Source organism: Thunnus albacares, chromosome 24, assembly GCF_914725855.1.
Source record: "Thunnus albacares chromosome 24, fThuAlb1.1, whole genome shotgun sequence".
In the NCBI taxonomy this organism is placed as follows: Eukaryota; Metazoa; Chordata; class Actinopteri; order Scombriformes; family Scombridae; genus Thunnus; species Thunnus albacares.
The window spans coordinates 15,811,403-15,826,181 of NC_058129.1; the positions used below are offsets into that span (position 1 = coordinate 15,811,403).

Consider the following 14,779-nt stretch of genomic DNA (forward strand, 5'->3'; position numbering starts at 1 on the left):
TCATTTTACAGAGGAGTCACCAATGATTCTTGATGACCTGGAAACATGCAGACTGCTGATGATTGAACAGACAGCAGATCCAGAAGATGAGGCCCAAAGCTGAAGTACTTTGGGTTCCTTTTTTTTTACTGAAAAAACCCTGCAGGATTATACTAAACATAGCGATCATAGTGGTTGTACTGACAATGGCACTCTTCTTTGGTTCAAGAAACAGTACAATTGGTATAACAATTCTAAGGACCGAGATCCTAAGACAACATGTTGTTCTCCTGAGACCACAGCCTGTAATCCTGAAAGGATGGAGCTGAATATTGAACTCTTTCTCCTCTATCCTTCCATGTACAGTCCTGTGAACAACTAGCCAACCATTATCCAAAACATTTCCATTGCATATCATGTGCTCTAGCCAGAGACATTAAATAACATATATATTTAAGTTTCAACAAATTACAGTAGCCTGAATAGTGACAGAAGACGTTGTGTTGTCTCAATAATTTTAAATTATGAGCTCAAAGTATGAACTCACTGACAAAACGAAGGAATTTTCAAATAATATTGTCCACATTAACTAGACTAGATATGCCAATTATGCCATCAATGGTATTGAGGAAAATAGAAAGGGAACTATAATTTTATTATTGATTGTCCAATTTCTTGGCAGCTTTAACATTGACAGGGGACAATGATGACGCATCGGTAACATTAGCTGCGTTAGCTAAGTAGCAAATGTTAGCTAGCTAGCACATTTATTTACCTTTCTTTTTTTCTGTCTTTCCCTCTCTGCTCCATCCTTCCTCTTTTTCCACGGTCCATCTTGCTACTAAGTCATTTAGCCTCTAAATGCACTTGCTGCCAAAGGAAACGTGTAACTGCCAACTTCTCTCTCTCAGTTCAATTCAATGACAATATAACATTGCTAAAGCATATTTACACAAACTATACGATCATAGCAAACAAATAATAAATAAACAATAAACAAGAGTGTGTCAAACACTGTGTTATTGTCAAGGCTGTTGCTACGATGCTTGTGGCTCTTTCGGACTGCTCCTGTCAGTATGCTAATGTTTAGCTATCAAGCTGAAGAGAGAGTCTATCTTTTCTAAAGAGCTCCTTCGTGAAATACCGGGCAACGAAAATGCTGAATTTTGCATACACTGCAAGAGTACATTTTCTGTCATACATTGTGGAAATGCCGATATAAAAGATCATATTAAGACGGCCAAACATAAGCAGTGGCTTCAATTGGGAAGTAGTGATCTCCTTCAGAGGGACAAACGCCACTGACAGCCTTCTGAATACTCCACGTTGGTGTGCTAAGCACTGAAATAAGTTTCCCCCCATCCTGATGAAAATACCTAAGGTACGTGCATAAGCGCATACATGTGCGTGTGCGTGTGCGTGAACGTGCGGAAACGTACACTTAAGGGTCTAGGTTCGGGGGTTTGAAAATATGGTCACCCTAATTAAAACTATGTACTCACTGGAAAAGCTGACCACCCAACTCATTAGAAGATCTTTTATCACAACCAAACACTGACCAATACTTTTTTTAGGTGACCCGAAATAGCAGCAGCTACGTCTATACCCTGTGACTCTCGGGTTACACCATGGTTACATGGTTACAAATGGGACCATGATTTACAAAATGAACATCATGATGTACTGAAAAATACTTGAAACTAGTTATGGAGACTCATTAGGAGAGTGCTCACTGAGGTAATAAATCAAGTGAGAAGTAGGGTCATTTTCTCCTAAACTTCTATACAATCAGACTTCTCTTTGCAGCCAGTGGAGTCGCCCCCTGATGGCCATTAGATAGAATGCAGGTTGAAGGCACTTCTGCAGTGGCTTCACTTTTCACACCAGGAGCTACCCGCTTGGGTTAAGCCCTTCATGTCTAGACGGTAACCCTGGATTTGCAAAAGATTTTGCAAGAGTGATCATTCTACTGTAAATTATTTATAGTGTCTGTGATCTTGCCCTGGACGTAATACAAGAACTCTTATAAAAACAACCTTGCCCTTACTTCACCTTCACTCTCAGCTTCGGCTGTCAGCAGCAACCTTTCCAACTTTTTCACTTTCTGAATACATTTTTAATCTCTATATACTTGAAATTTTTTAAATATCAGAAGAATCACCGTGAATTTACGTGTCTTGCTTGTATTTAAGCCAAACTAAGGACAAGGAAAATGTGGCTGTTTTTCTTTCTGTTCTGGATCGCAGTGAGAGCCAACGCCAGTAAGTTTTCTATAATTTAAACTGTTTATAACTGACATGTTGAGAAAATTATAATATCATGGTTTTATGGTATTTCTGTGCATGTTTTGTGTTATATTTTTCTGTGTCAATTTTAATTTTGTGACCACATCCTCAGGTTAAATAGATAGTCCAGCTTTTTATTACCTATTTACCAATGCACATGCCCACATTTACATCAGCTGTGACAACAGGAAAATAGTTAAATATATAATTGTTACATTTATGTGTATTTAATTATTTATTTATTTATATACATATTTATATATTTACATATTTGTATGTTTATTTATTCATATATTAATTACATTAGTTTGTTATTAATTTGTTCACACATTTATAATTGTATTTATTTATATAACTTAGTGTAACTTGCTGTAGCGAAATAAATAAATGTGTCAACTTCATCGATCAAGTCAGGAGCCGGGTCAAAGCCTCTGATTGGTCAGCCTGCAGCCTCAGTTGCTGCATCATCTCTGCGAGGATCGTCCATACATCTTCATTTCTGTGTCAGTCAGGGCCAATGTCATTACAGTTTCCCCAGCAAAGCCCTAAAAAGCACAGGAATTGGCATCTGTATGGTAGTATTACTGTAGCACAGCTATGGTTAGAATTTTATCTTTATCTTATCCACAAACAATTTATTTGTCCCGTTTTGCACGTATCAGAGAGAAAAAAAACAGACTACATTAATACCATCCCACTTCCTTGTTGGAATTACAGGTAGACATCAGACTTTCTGATCATACTGTCTGCTAAGATTTGACTTTTGTTCCAGGTTCTTCGTTCCAGTTCAGAGAATACTGGCTGCTGGTTGGGAGGAAGGGCTGTTTCAGCTAGTTACTAAGTGTACAGGAGTTTAACACATTTTAGTGCACGTTACAAACTAAGCTAAATACAAACACCGTCAAATAGAGTAGAGGACAGAGAAGCTAGCGCAACCATAAATGACAGCAAACCGCGGTAGAGACCAGGCCCGGACTGGCAATCGGGAGCACCGGGACTTTTCCCTGAACTCAACACTGCTCTGCGCGCTGTGACAACAGAGAGAGAGATGTTTTGTTTGGCAGCAAGTACATTTAGTGCTAAATGACTTAGCAGCTAGATGGACGGTGGAAAAAAGAGGAAAACACCCATGGGGTGGGGCAGAGAGATGGAAAGAGAGGAAAAAAAGGTAAATAAACGTGCTAGCTAGCTAACTTTTGTTACTTAGCTAACGGAGCTAATGTTACCGATTCGCTATCATCGTCCTCTGACAATTAATAATAAAAGTGGTAATTCCCTCTCTAGTTTCCTCAAAATCATTGATGGCATAATTGGCATATCTAGTCTAGTTAATGTGGTCAGTATTATTCATTCATTTTGTCAGTGAGTTAATACTTTGAGCTCATAATTTAAAATAATTGAGACAACGTCTTCTCACTATTCAGGCTACTGCAACTTGTTGAAACTTAAAGATCTATGTTATTTAATGTTTATGTTGGTTAAAGGGTTATTTTAACCTTTGATGGGTAACTGTTAGTGTATATCAGTAAAGTGAGTAGGGTATTGTGCTCTTGCTCTGTTCTTTGAATAGGTAGAGAGAGTTATTAACTGTATTATATTGGTACATTAAAAGATAAAGGTGTGTTGTGCTCTTGATTTTTTTCTTTTTGAAGGTGGAGAGTAACATAGATACCACAGTAGTGGTCGTAGTGTTGTCCCCCTCCTTAATGATATGTACCTTTGGTTTTATTTGAGGCTCATAACAATACATTGTACTAAGTAGTTGTTGGCTCATTAGTTTGTTATTCACATGTACTAAAATTCACCAGAATGCAGGAAATCAAGTCTCCCGGCCTGAATGATTTTCTCTGTTCAGCTCTGGGCCCTGGACACACTCAAACGTCCCCCAAGAACACCTCAATGCCCCCTTCAAAAATATTGCTTCCAGCACCCTTAGATGTTCTCTGAATGCCCCCTGAGGGGGTACCGACTCATTGAGAAATGCAATTTGTTCAGAAAGGTAAAATTTTATGATATTTCACTGTAAAGCAAATATGAGGTTAGAGAAAATTCTAACAAATAAACAGCAGTAGAATATTTAGCTAGTTTTTCTCTCTTCTTTCTTGTCTGACCCTTTGGGGGGTCTGAACCCTACAGGTTGGGAACTACTGGACTAAACACCAGCTACTTAATTTTTAATTTTTAATATTTTAAATGTATTAATTTAATTAAAAAAGTAATTGGATCCTTCCATTATTTCCTTTTTTAAAAGGTCTGTGTGTTTTGTCTGATTGGCACTTTTTGCTTCCATGTATGGAGGTTTTTAAGGGCTGAAACTAAATATATAATTGCATTAATAACTTTATAATTAAATGCTCAAATAAACAAATATATTATATTATATTATTATGTAATTTAATGCTTAATTGTGACCATTGTCATGAACTGGCTCAAGGTCAGTGACAAAGAAAGGAATCACACATTAATAAAGCTTCTAAAAATTAGATTTATTGTTAACTTAATAAAAAATATAATAATGTTAGTCAGCTAAACAGTCATGAATGCAATGTGTGGATGAGTGAAGTATGTGATGCATGCAAGCAAAACAAAAGAAAACCAAAGTGTAACCCATTGGGCTGGTGGAGACCTGGAAGGAAGAGAGAGAAAGAGGTTAACAAGAAGACACCTAAATAGGCTGCAGGTCTAAACTACCCAGGTGTAGGTAGTTCCTAGAGGTCCTCTCCAAACCCGCCCACTGGCTCCTGAGCCAAGAAGCCAAAGCAACCTCTCTTCTTAAGTAAAAGGCAGAGAGATGGATGTCACATCAAAGATAAATCACAAATTAAATGAGACACTAAATATATAAATGTTAAATTTATCTGTGTGTGTATAGTCAAGCCCAAAATTATTCATACCGCTGGCAAATTTTGACTTACTAAAAGTGACTTTTATTCAACCAGCAAGTTTTTTCTTGATTGGAAATGACAGGCGTCTACCAGAAGATAATAAGACGATGTACAAGAGGCATCATTGTGGAAATAAATATTTCTCAGCTTTTATTTACATTTGAACAAAAAGTGGCATGTCCAAAATGATTCATAACCTTTTCAATAATCAATAGAAAAGCCTTTATTGGCTATTACAGCAATCAAATGCTTCCTATAATTGCTGACCAGCTTTTTGCAAGTCTCCACTGGTATTTTTGCCCATTCATCTTTAGCGATGAGCTCCAACTCTTTCAGGTTGGAGGGTCTCCTTGCCATCACCCTGATCTTTGGCTCCCTCCACAGATTCTCAATTGGATTCAACTCAGGACTCTGGCTGGGCCACTGCAAAACATTAATGTTTTTGTTTCTAACCATTTCTTCACCACTTTTGCTGTGTGTTTTGGGTTGTTGTCGTGCTAAAATGTCCACTGGTGCCCAAGGCCAAGTTTCTCTGCAGACTGCCTGATGTTGTTGTTGAGAATCTTGATGTATTGCTCTTTTTTCATGGTGCTGTTTACTGTGTTCCCTGGTCCATTGGCTGAAAAACACCCTCAAAGCATTAGGTTCCCACCACCATGTTTGACAGTGGGGATGGTGTTCTTAGGGTTGAAGGCTTCTCCTTTGTTACGCCAAATGAAGGATACATCATTGTGGCCAATTTTTGTTTCATCTGACCATAAAACAGAAGACCAGAAGTCTTCTTCTTTGTCCAGATGAGCATTTGCAAAGGCCAAGTGGGCTTTTGTGTGCCTTATCTGGAGAAGTGGCGTCCCCCTTGGTCTGCGTCCGTGGAACCCAGCAGTGTCCGTTGGACTGTCTACCTTGAGACATTGCTACCAGCAGAGCACATATTCACCAGGATGGCCTTTCTTTTTCTTTTTCACCTCTCTCACCATCCTCCTGGCCAGCACAGGTGTCACTTTTGGCTTTTGACCACGTCCTCTGAGATTTTCCACAGTGTGGAACGTCTTGTATTTTTTAACAATACTTTGCACTGTTGCCACTGGAACTTGAAAACATTTAGATATGGCCTTATAGCCCTTTCCTGACTTGTGAGCAGCCACAATGCGCAGCCGCAGGTCCTCAGTGAGCTCCATTGTCTTAGCCATGACTGTCCACAAACCAACTGCAGAGAGTTGCTGTTTTTCACCTGTTGAGTAGATTAAAACAGCTGTTCCCAATGAATCAGGGTAATTAGGATGCTTTAGAACAGCTTGGACTATTTGGAATGGTATAGAACTTTTCCCCATAGACTGTGACAGTTTGCAAAGGGTATGAATAATTTTGGACATGCCACTTTTTGTTCAAATGTAAATAAAAGCTGAGAAATCATTTTTTCCACAATGATGCCTCTTGTACATCGTTTTATTATCTTTTGGGAGAAGCCCGTGTCATTTCCGGTCAAAAAAAAACTTGCTGGTTGAATAAAAGTACCTTTAAGTTAAAATTTGCCAGGGGTATGATTAATTTTGGGCTTGACTGTATTTATTTATTCATTTAGATATATATTTATATACTTACACATTTTATTCATTTTATTCATTTGTATATTAATTTATTTACTTAATTAGTTTATTCACACATTAATGTATCTGTTTATAATTTTATTCATTTATTTATATATACTTTATTTATCCATAGTGTAACTTGCTGCAGCGAAATATATAAATGTGTCAACTTCATCCATCAAAAGTCAGGGGGCGGGTTAAAGACTCTGATTGGTCAGCCTGCAGCCTTAGTTCCTGCACTATTTCCATGAGGATCGTTAATACAGCTTCATTCATTTCTGTGTCAGTCGGGTCAATATCATTCCAATTTGTTCAGTGAAGCCGTCAATCTGATCTAATAAAGCACAGGAACTGTAATTTGCCTCCATCTGTTCAGCTACAGCCGACATATCTACTATTGTAACACACAAGATTTAATTTAAATCTGCACCAGGTGCTGCCATCTTGAATTAGGCAAAAGCAGCAGATTCAAGTTCAACCACCAATCACAGGGCAGAGTCCGACCCCCTGACTGCTGATGGATGAAGTTGACACATTTACTTATTTTGCTGCAGCAAGTTACACTGTGGATAAATAAAAGCATAAATAAATAAATTAAGTTATAAATAAATGTGTGAATAAATGAATAAGTAAATAAATAATTTAATATGTGAATGAATAAATAAGTATATAAATATGTAAATATATAAATATACATATATAAATAAACACAAGTAAATTTAACATTTATATATTTAATATATCATTTAATTTGTGATTTATTTATTGTGATAATTAAGCATTAGATTATATAATTATTTACTCATTCATATATTTAAGCATTTTATTATATAATTATTTATGTATTTATATATTTAGTTTCTGCTCTTCCATATAACCTTCCATATAAAATTAGAGCAGGACAAAAACATTTCACCGATTTAAAGTTCAGATGAAACGGCATTTCGACAGTATTTAACTTCCATATTGAGACGTATTTCTGAGTGAAACAGGACAGACAGGCGGTACGTAACGTTGGGAGGAATCTGATTTGAACATTGAAAAGTGGGCATGTCATAATCAATCTGAGCTCTGTGACACTAAAAGTTGAAGATTGATTGATGGGTGGATGTCATGATGTTATTAGTTGAAATTGGTTGGTTCAAGCCTGCGTAAGCACACGTCATATGTGTTTAACAAGAAGAAAACATGATTGGATTTTGATATAAGAATACAAAGAAATGGATTTTTTTGTATTTTTGGCATATATTGTTAAATAGGTGCACAATATGATCAGTGATGTGATCTAAAAGAGTTAAAAACGCATTTTTCATGTCATGTCGACTTTAAACAGAGAAATTTTCATTCACTTGTATTTAATTTATTTTTATTTTTCAGAGGAACCACTCTACGGGAAAATAGGTGACAAAGCTGTTCTCACACCAGACTCTATAGTGAATCCCATCAACACCATAGTGTGGATACATGGATCCAGTATTGCCATAAAGTGGAATGGTGACGAGACTTTCTCCTACCAACAATTCAAAGGTACCACTTTAATCTAAATCAAGCTGTTTGGTAGCCAGAGATCAATGATTTTATACATTAGTTTGAAGTTTTTGACAAATTTAGGTTGAGATTTTGGTTTAAATTAGGGTTCTTAATATTTTCTGTCGTAAATTAATTATATTTTAAGGAATTCTTTACAGTATTTAATAGCTTTATCCCAGATTTTGGCTAAATTAATGGATTGTACAGGGGTTTTAATGTGTTTTCTGCACGAATTGAGTTTTTTTAAGGAGTATAACCCAATAAATTTGACAAATAAAATTAATGCTAACCCTGAATTTTCACCTTTATTTAAGTATTGAGGCCCTTTAAAGGTGTACTGTTAAATAAGGTATCACTTAATGTGTTTTGATCACAAAAGTCCTTTAATTGTGAAGATTATCCCTAAATATCTGAGGATGTTGCAATCTATAGATTTATTCTTTCATTATCCCTGTAAAACCTAATTAAACACCTTAATTACATAATTATCAATGGGTAAATGAATGGAATTAGGGTTATAAAAAAGGGATTCACTTGCTTTTTCTGTGGGAAATCAAAACTAGACTTTTTTGTATGAAAATCAGCTGTTCTACAAATATTTTCAGTGTTTTAAAGTGCATATTTCTCCAGCTGACCACTCATAAGTGACCAACACTGGAAATAAGTGGCTCCAACTGACAACATGCTGTAAGACAACTAAAAATCCCTGTTTAGAAGCTAAACCTGTGCATTTTTGCAGATCGTGGTTCGCTGAACACTTTAACTGGAGCGCTGACGATCACAGGACTGACTCCAGACGACAGCGGCAGCTACACAGTAGACATCAATGACAAAGTCACCAGCAAGACTCAACTCCTGGTTATCTGTAAGTGGAGGAATTGTGTACGAAGTTTGTCTTAGTTTATCAAAATGGCCCTAAATTCAAAGGAAATATCTTTTTGTTTTGTTTTCTATCAGCTCCTGTCTCTAAACCCACCATCTCCATATGTTATGAACCTGAGATGACCTACTGTGTCCTCACCTGTAATGGCGACACCACAGGTGCTGAACCAGTCACCTACTGGTGGACATCAGGTGACAAAACATGGTCTTCAACCAAGGAACACAAAATAACAATGGTAAACACAGGATAATGATGTTTGTGTGTCTCATCAGTAACAGATAAATCATGTTGCAAGAATAAACCAGAATCTAGTCTTTACATTGATTCACATATTCAGGCATCAGTTGGTGACCAGCTTATTGTTGATAATCTGGACAAACTGTAAAAAGACAAAGTGAGCTCCTCAAAAAATCTGTATGTTTGGTTTATGAACTTTCAGCTAATATTGTTTTTCTCCCAATTTCTAGGAAGATGATGAGCTGTGGTTCAGCTGTATGCTTAAAAACCCAGTCAGCTTCATCAGCAGTGAAATAGTCTTCAACCCCTTCAATAGTGAGTTATCACACCAACAAATATCTGCTGTAACACATTTAATGTATTAATGTATCTTACTGTTTTTCCTAAACATGACAATGTACAATGTACACATTTACATGAACTGTGAAAGCAGGAAATGTATATTTGAAGTCTATCATAACTGTGAATATTTGGCTGTGAACAGTTTTATAAATCTGGTTTAAGGAATAGTGATGGAAGAGTTTTAAAGGGACATTTGTCCCCTAAATTAGAAATAGACTAGAATCAGTGGAAATTAGCTGAGGCACTTGGGTAACACTTCAAGTCCCCCTATTTAGCATTAATAAAATGTATATGAACATTTATAAACATTTAAATGTTTATAACACACTATAATGTAGTTGTAAGCATATGTTAAAAGGACGGGTTCACATTTCAAGTCTGTCTTAAAACAACAGTCAGGAGCCCAAATGAACATGTAAACATGTTTTTCTTGCTGTAATTATTCCTCCTGTTCATACTGACCATTAGAAGATCCCTTCATAATGCACTTATAATGGAAGTGATCAAATCCACAGTCCTCCTTCTGTGCTAAATGTATTTAAAAGTTTGTCTGAAGCTAATATGAAGCTTCAGCGTCCAAATGAGTCAAATCAAGTAGATATCTTTCAACATTACAGTCTTTTTAGTGCCAAAGTTCCTCTTTTTGTTACTATACTTCCACCACAGCTCAACAGGGAAACATTGTCCGAGGAAACATAAAGAGGGAATTTTTAGCTAAAAAGACTGTAAATGTGTCAGATATCCACTTGATATGACTAACTCAGACTGATGAAGCCTCATATAAGCTTCACATCAACTTTTAAATGACTGTGTGGACACACTGTGGATTTTGGCCTCCATCACTTATTCTACTTTATGCTCCACCACATTTTAGAGGAAAATATTGTACTTTTACTCCACTCCATTTATTTGACATTTGTTGATTGTAGTTAGTTTACAGATTGTGATTTTACATTTTGAAAAAAGCATATTTAAAAAATGCAATGCAGTGTTAAAGATCAAACCAGTGCTCCTCAACCTGTTTGGCTTGTGACCCCTGTGACCAAAAAAACAGCATCTAGTTGGGACCTCTTTACTTTTCAGATGGTTTCATTTATAGAATTGCTAGTGGGTCCAGAGAGGTAAAATTATACAATATTTCACTGAAAAGCAAATATGAAGCTAGAAAAAACAAATAAACACAGCAGCAGAACATTTAGTTTTTCTCTTTTCTTTCCTTTCTGACCCTTTTGGGGGTCTGAACCCTACAGGTTGGGAACCACTGGACTAAACACCAGCTGCTTAAATTGTTTTTTAAATAACATGACTGGGGATGTGATCTAAAAGAGTCAAAAAGTCATTTTTTATTTAATTTTGACTTTAAACAGAGAAATTTGCGTTCACTTGAAGTTAATTTATTTTATTTTGAAAGACTCTGATTGGTTAATGAACAGTATTACAGACCCACAGGATCTGAGATCCTGAATACAGCGTCATTCATTTCTGTGTCAGTCAAGGCTGATATTCTAATTTGTTCAGTGAAGCCGTCAATATGATCTAATAAGCATAATAAATAAATAAAGTTGTAAATAAATGTGTGAATAAATGAATAAGTGAATAAGTAAATGAATATAGGAACGAATAAATAAATATACAAATGTGTAAATATATAAATATATATACATATAAATGAATAAAAAAATACACAAATAAATTTAACATTTATAATCTAAAGTCTCACTACAACTGTACAATCCGTACTGTGACATATTTCTGAGTGAAACAGGACAGACAGGCAGGATGTAACGTTGGGAGGAATCTGATTTGAACATTGAAAAGTGGGCGTGTCATAATCAATCTGAGCTCTGTGAGGCTAAAAGTTGAAGATTGATTGATGGGTGGATGTCATGATGTTATTGGTTGAAATTGGTTGGTTCAAGTCTGCGTAAACACACGTCATATTTGTTTAACAAGAAGAAAATATGATTGGATTTTGATATAAGAATACAAAGAAATGGATTTTTTTGTATTTTTTGGCATATATTGTTAAATAGATACACAATATGACCAGGGATGTGATCTCAAAGGGTTAAAAAGGCATTTTTTATTTCATGTCGATTTTCAACAGAAATTTGCATTCACTTGTTTTTAATTTATTTTATTTTTCAGAAGAACCACTCTACGGGAAAATAGGTGACAAAGCTGTTCTCACACCAGCCTCTGCAGTGAATCCCATCTACACCATAGAGTGGAAACATGGACCTTATTTTGCCATAGAGTGGAATGGAGACGAGACTTTCTCCTACCGACAATTCAAAGGTACCACTTTAATCTGAATCAAGCTGTTTGGTAGCCAGAGATCAATGATTTTATACATTAGTTTGAAGTTTTTGGCAAATTTACGTTGAGATTTTGGTTTAAATTAAGGTTCTTAATATTTTCTGTTATTATGTTATTTATGTTACAGTATTTAATAGGTTTATCCCAGATTTTGGCTAAATTAATGGATTGTATAATAATACAGGGGTTTTCATGTGTTTTCTGCACGAATTGAGTTCTTTAAGGAGTATAGTCCAATAAATTTGACAAATACATTATCATTACATTATTATTATATTACATTATCCTTGTAAAACCCAATTAAATACCTTACTTCCATAATTATCAATGGGTAAATGAATGGAATTAGGGTTATAAAAAAGGGATTCACTTGCTTTTTCTGTGGGAAATCAAAACTAGACTTTTGTATGAAAATCAGCTGTTCTACAAACATTTCTAGTGTTTTAAAGTGCATATTTCTCCAGCTACCCACTCTTAAATGACCAACACTGGAAATAAGTGGCTCTAGCTATCAACATACTGTTAGACAACTAAGAATCCCTGTTGAGAAGCTAAACCTGTGCGTTTTTGCAGATCGTTGTATACTGAACACTTCAACTGGAGCGCTGACGATCACAGGACTGACTCCAGACGACAGCGGCAGCTACACAGTAGAGATCAACAACAAAGTCACCAGCAAGACTGAACTCCTGGTTATCTGTAAGTGGAGGAATTGTGTATGAAGTTTCTCTTAGTTTATCAAAACGGCCCTAAATTCAAAGGAAATGTCTTTTTGTTTTGTTTTCTATCAGCTCCTGTCTCTAAACCCACCATCTCCTTATTGTGTGAGCCTGAGATGACCCACTGTGTCCTCACCTGTAATGGCAACACCACAGATGCTGAACCAGTCACCTACAGGTGGACGTCAGGTGATACAACGTGGTCTTCAACCAAGGAGCACAAAATAACAATGGTAAACACAGGATAATGATGTTTGTGTGTCTCATCAGTAACAGATAAATCATGTTGAAAGAATAAACCAGAATCTAGTTTTTAAATTGATTCACATATTCAGGCATCAGTTGGTGACCAGCTGAGGCAGAATCCAGGCTGTGCAGTTTAGGATATTTAGACAATTTAGAATATTTCTGAAATTAGCTTTAACTATATCTGGTATATTAAATATGCTGTGAATTGTCCCTGGTAAATAAACAATATATAATTAAATAAACTGAACAGCAACATGAACAAACCTGCAGAAAATAAAGATTTCAGATCATGGAAAGGGCCAGACTTGTCTCTGTAAAGTCATAAAAAGTGACAACAAGAGCTGCATTTGGATACAAGGTTGGACATTTTTATTTTTATCCAATTAACAGGCAACTGTTGAGATAATCTGATATTTTATATGAACGTCATAGTTTCACAAAACATTCATATAAAAGATATAAAAGATATTTTGTTACAAGTTTAAACCTTCAGCATTCAGACATTTTTAAAACTCTGAATATCTCCACATGTGTCATGGTAATAGTAATAAAGCATCACATTAATTAATTTGTAAATTAGTTTATTATTTCCTGTATTTATTGTACAATTAGATATTCATAAATTTAATTATTTATTACTATTTATGTGACACTTTTGGTCCTCTATACACCAGGTGTGGCTAATACAGTGTTTTTGTATCTCTTTTGTTTCCCATACAATCTTGAATGTGATAAAAATGTGATATTAGAAAACTTGACAGGTTTCTCTGTTAATTACTTTATAGCTATTTGTGATACAGAGAAAAAATCAAAAAGATGTTAGAGATTGCCCAAACAAGGTTTTAGTATTCTACCAAATCATACTAGTATACTATAATTTATACTGAATAATTCAGTCTTGCAGACGTGCTAAATAGTGGATTACAGCATATATAGTGAAAAGCTGATGACTAAGTAGCAACATCACTGTGTTGTCCCTGATGTTATTGTTGGTAATCTAGACAAACTGTAAAAAAAGACAAAGTGAGCTCCTCAAAAAATCTGTATGTTTGGATTATGAACTTTCAGTTAATATTGTTTTTCTCTCAATTTCTAGGAAAATAAGGAGCTGTGGTTCAGCTGTGCGTTGAAAAACCCAGTCAGCTTCAGTGAATTCAGTGAAAAAGTCTTCAACCCCTTCATCAAAAGTAAGTTATCACACCAACAAATATCTGTTGTAACACATTTAATGTATTAATGCATCTTACTGTTTTGTACTCATGTACTCAATGTCCTCATAGGAGTTACAAAATATGTTCTAACAGCATTAAATGACTAAATGACGAGCTTTGAGTTTATTATTTTTCTGTATTGGGTCACCTCAGAGTGCATTATCAAAGATGGGATCAGCTAACGACATTAGAATACAATACAGTGTCCTTGTAAACTATTTGTTGTTTTAATTATTTATTTACTCTTTCTTTGTAGGGGATTGGACATGGATGTACAGCCTGATAGGAGTGATTCTGGTTGTGTGCATCATCGGCTTCTTAATATACAAATTCAGAAAAGGTAAGAACTCACAAAATATTTTATTTATTTATTTTGGTCTGATATAAATCAAGTCTTTGACTTGAATTTACATTCTTTATATTTCTTTAGGTGTGGTATATTAATATTTCTGTAAATTTGACTGATAATGTTAATCTAGTTGTGCATCATACATATTCAAGTTCTTTCAAGAGTGTGATTCTACCAACAATATTAGTCCTGATGATGTATT

The 14,779-nt window shown here is 35.4% G+C and overlaps 2 protein-coding genes across 3 annotated transcripts in view; both read left to right on the forward strand.

Moving 5' to 3' along the window:
• Window positions 1–2,128, forward strand: part of LOC122976561 — a 59,199-nt gene extending 57,071 nt beyond the window's left edge. Inside the window, exon 43 of the mRNA XM_044345132.1 lies at window positions 12–2,128. Within this exon, the coding sequence (XP_044201067.1) occupies window positions 12–103 (92 nt within the window). The 3' untranslated portion in view covers window positions 104–2,128. The remainder of the gene's footprint in view (window positions 1–11) is intronic.
• Window positions 1–14,779, forward strand: part of LOC122976560 (titin-like) — a 100,453-nt gene that overhangs the window by 70,217 nt on the left and 15,457 nt on the right. The window contains exons 7-13 of one of the 2 annotated variants that reach the window (XM_044345131.1): window positions 9,008–9,133; window positions 9,226–9,386; window positions 9,619–9,703; window positions 11,879–12,028; window positions 12,623–12,748; window positions 12,841–13,001; window positions 14,114–14,204. In XM_044345131.1, the coding sequence (XP_044201066.1) occupies window positions 9,008–9,133; window positions 9,226–9,386; window positions 9,619–9,703; window positions 11,879–12,028; window positions 12,623–12,748; window positions 12,841–13,001; window positions 14,114–14,204 (900 nt within the window). The remainder of the gene's footprint in view (window positions 1–9,007; window positions 9,134–9,225; window positions 9,387–9,618; window positions 9,704–11,878; window positions 12,029–12,622; window positions 12,749–12,840; window positions 13,002–14,113; window positions 14,205–14,779) is intronic. The other variant, XM_044345130.1, reaches the window with a different exon arrangement.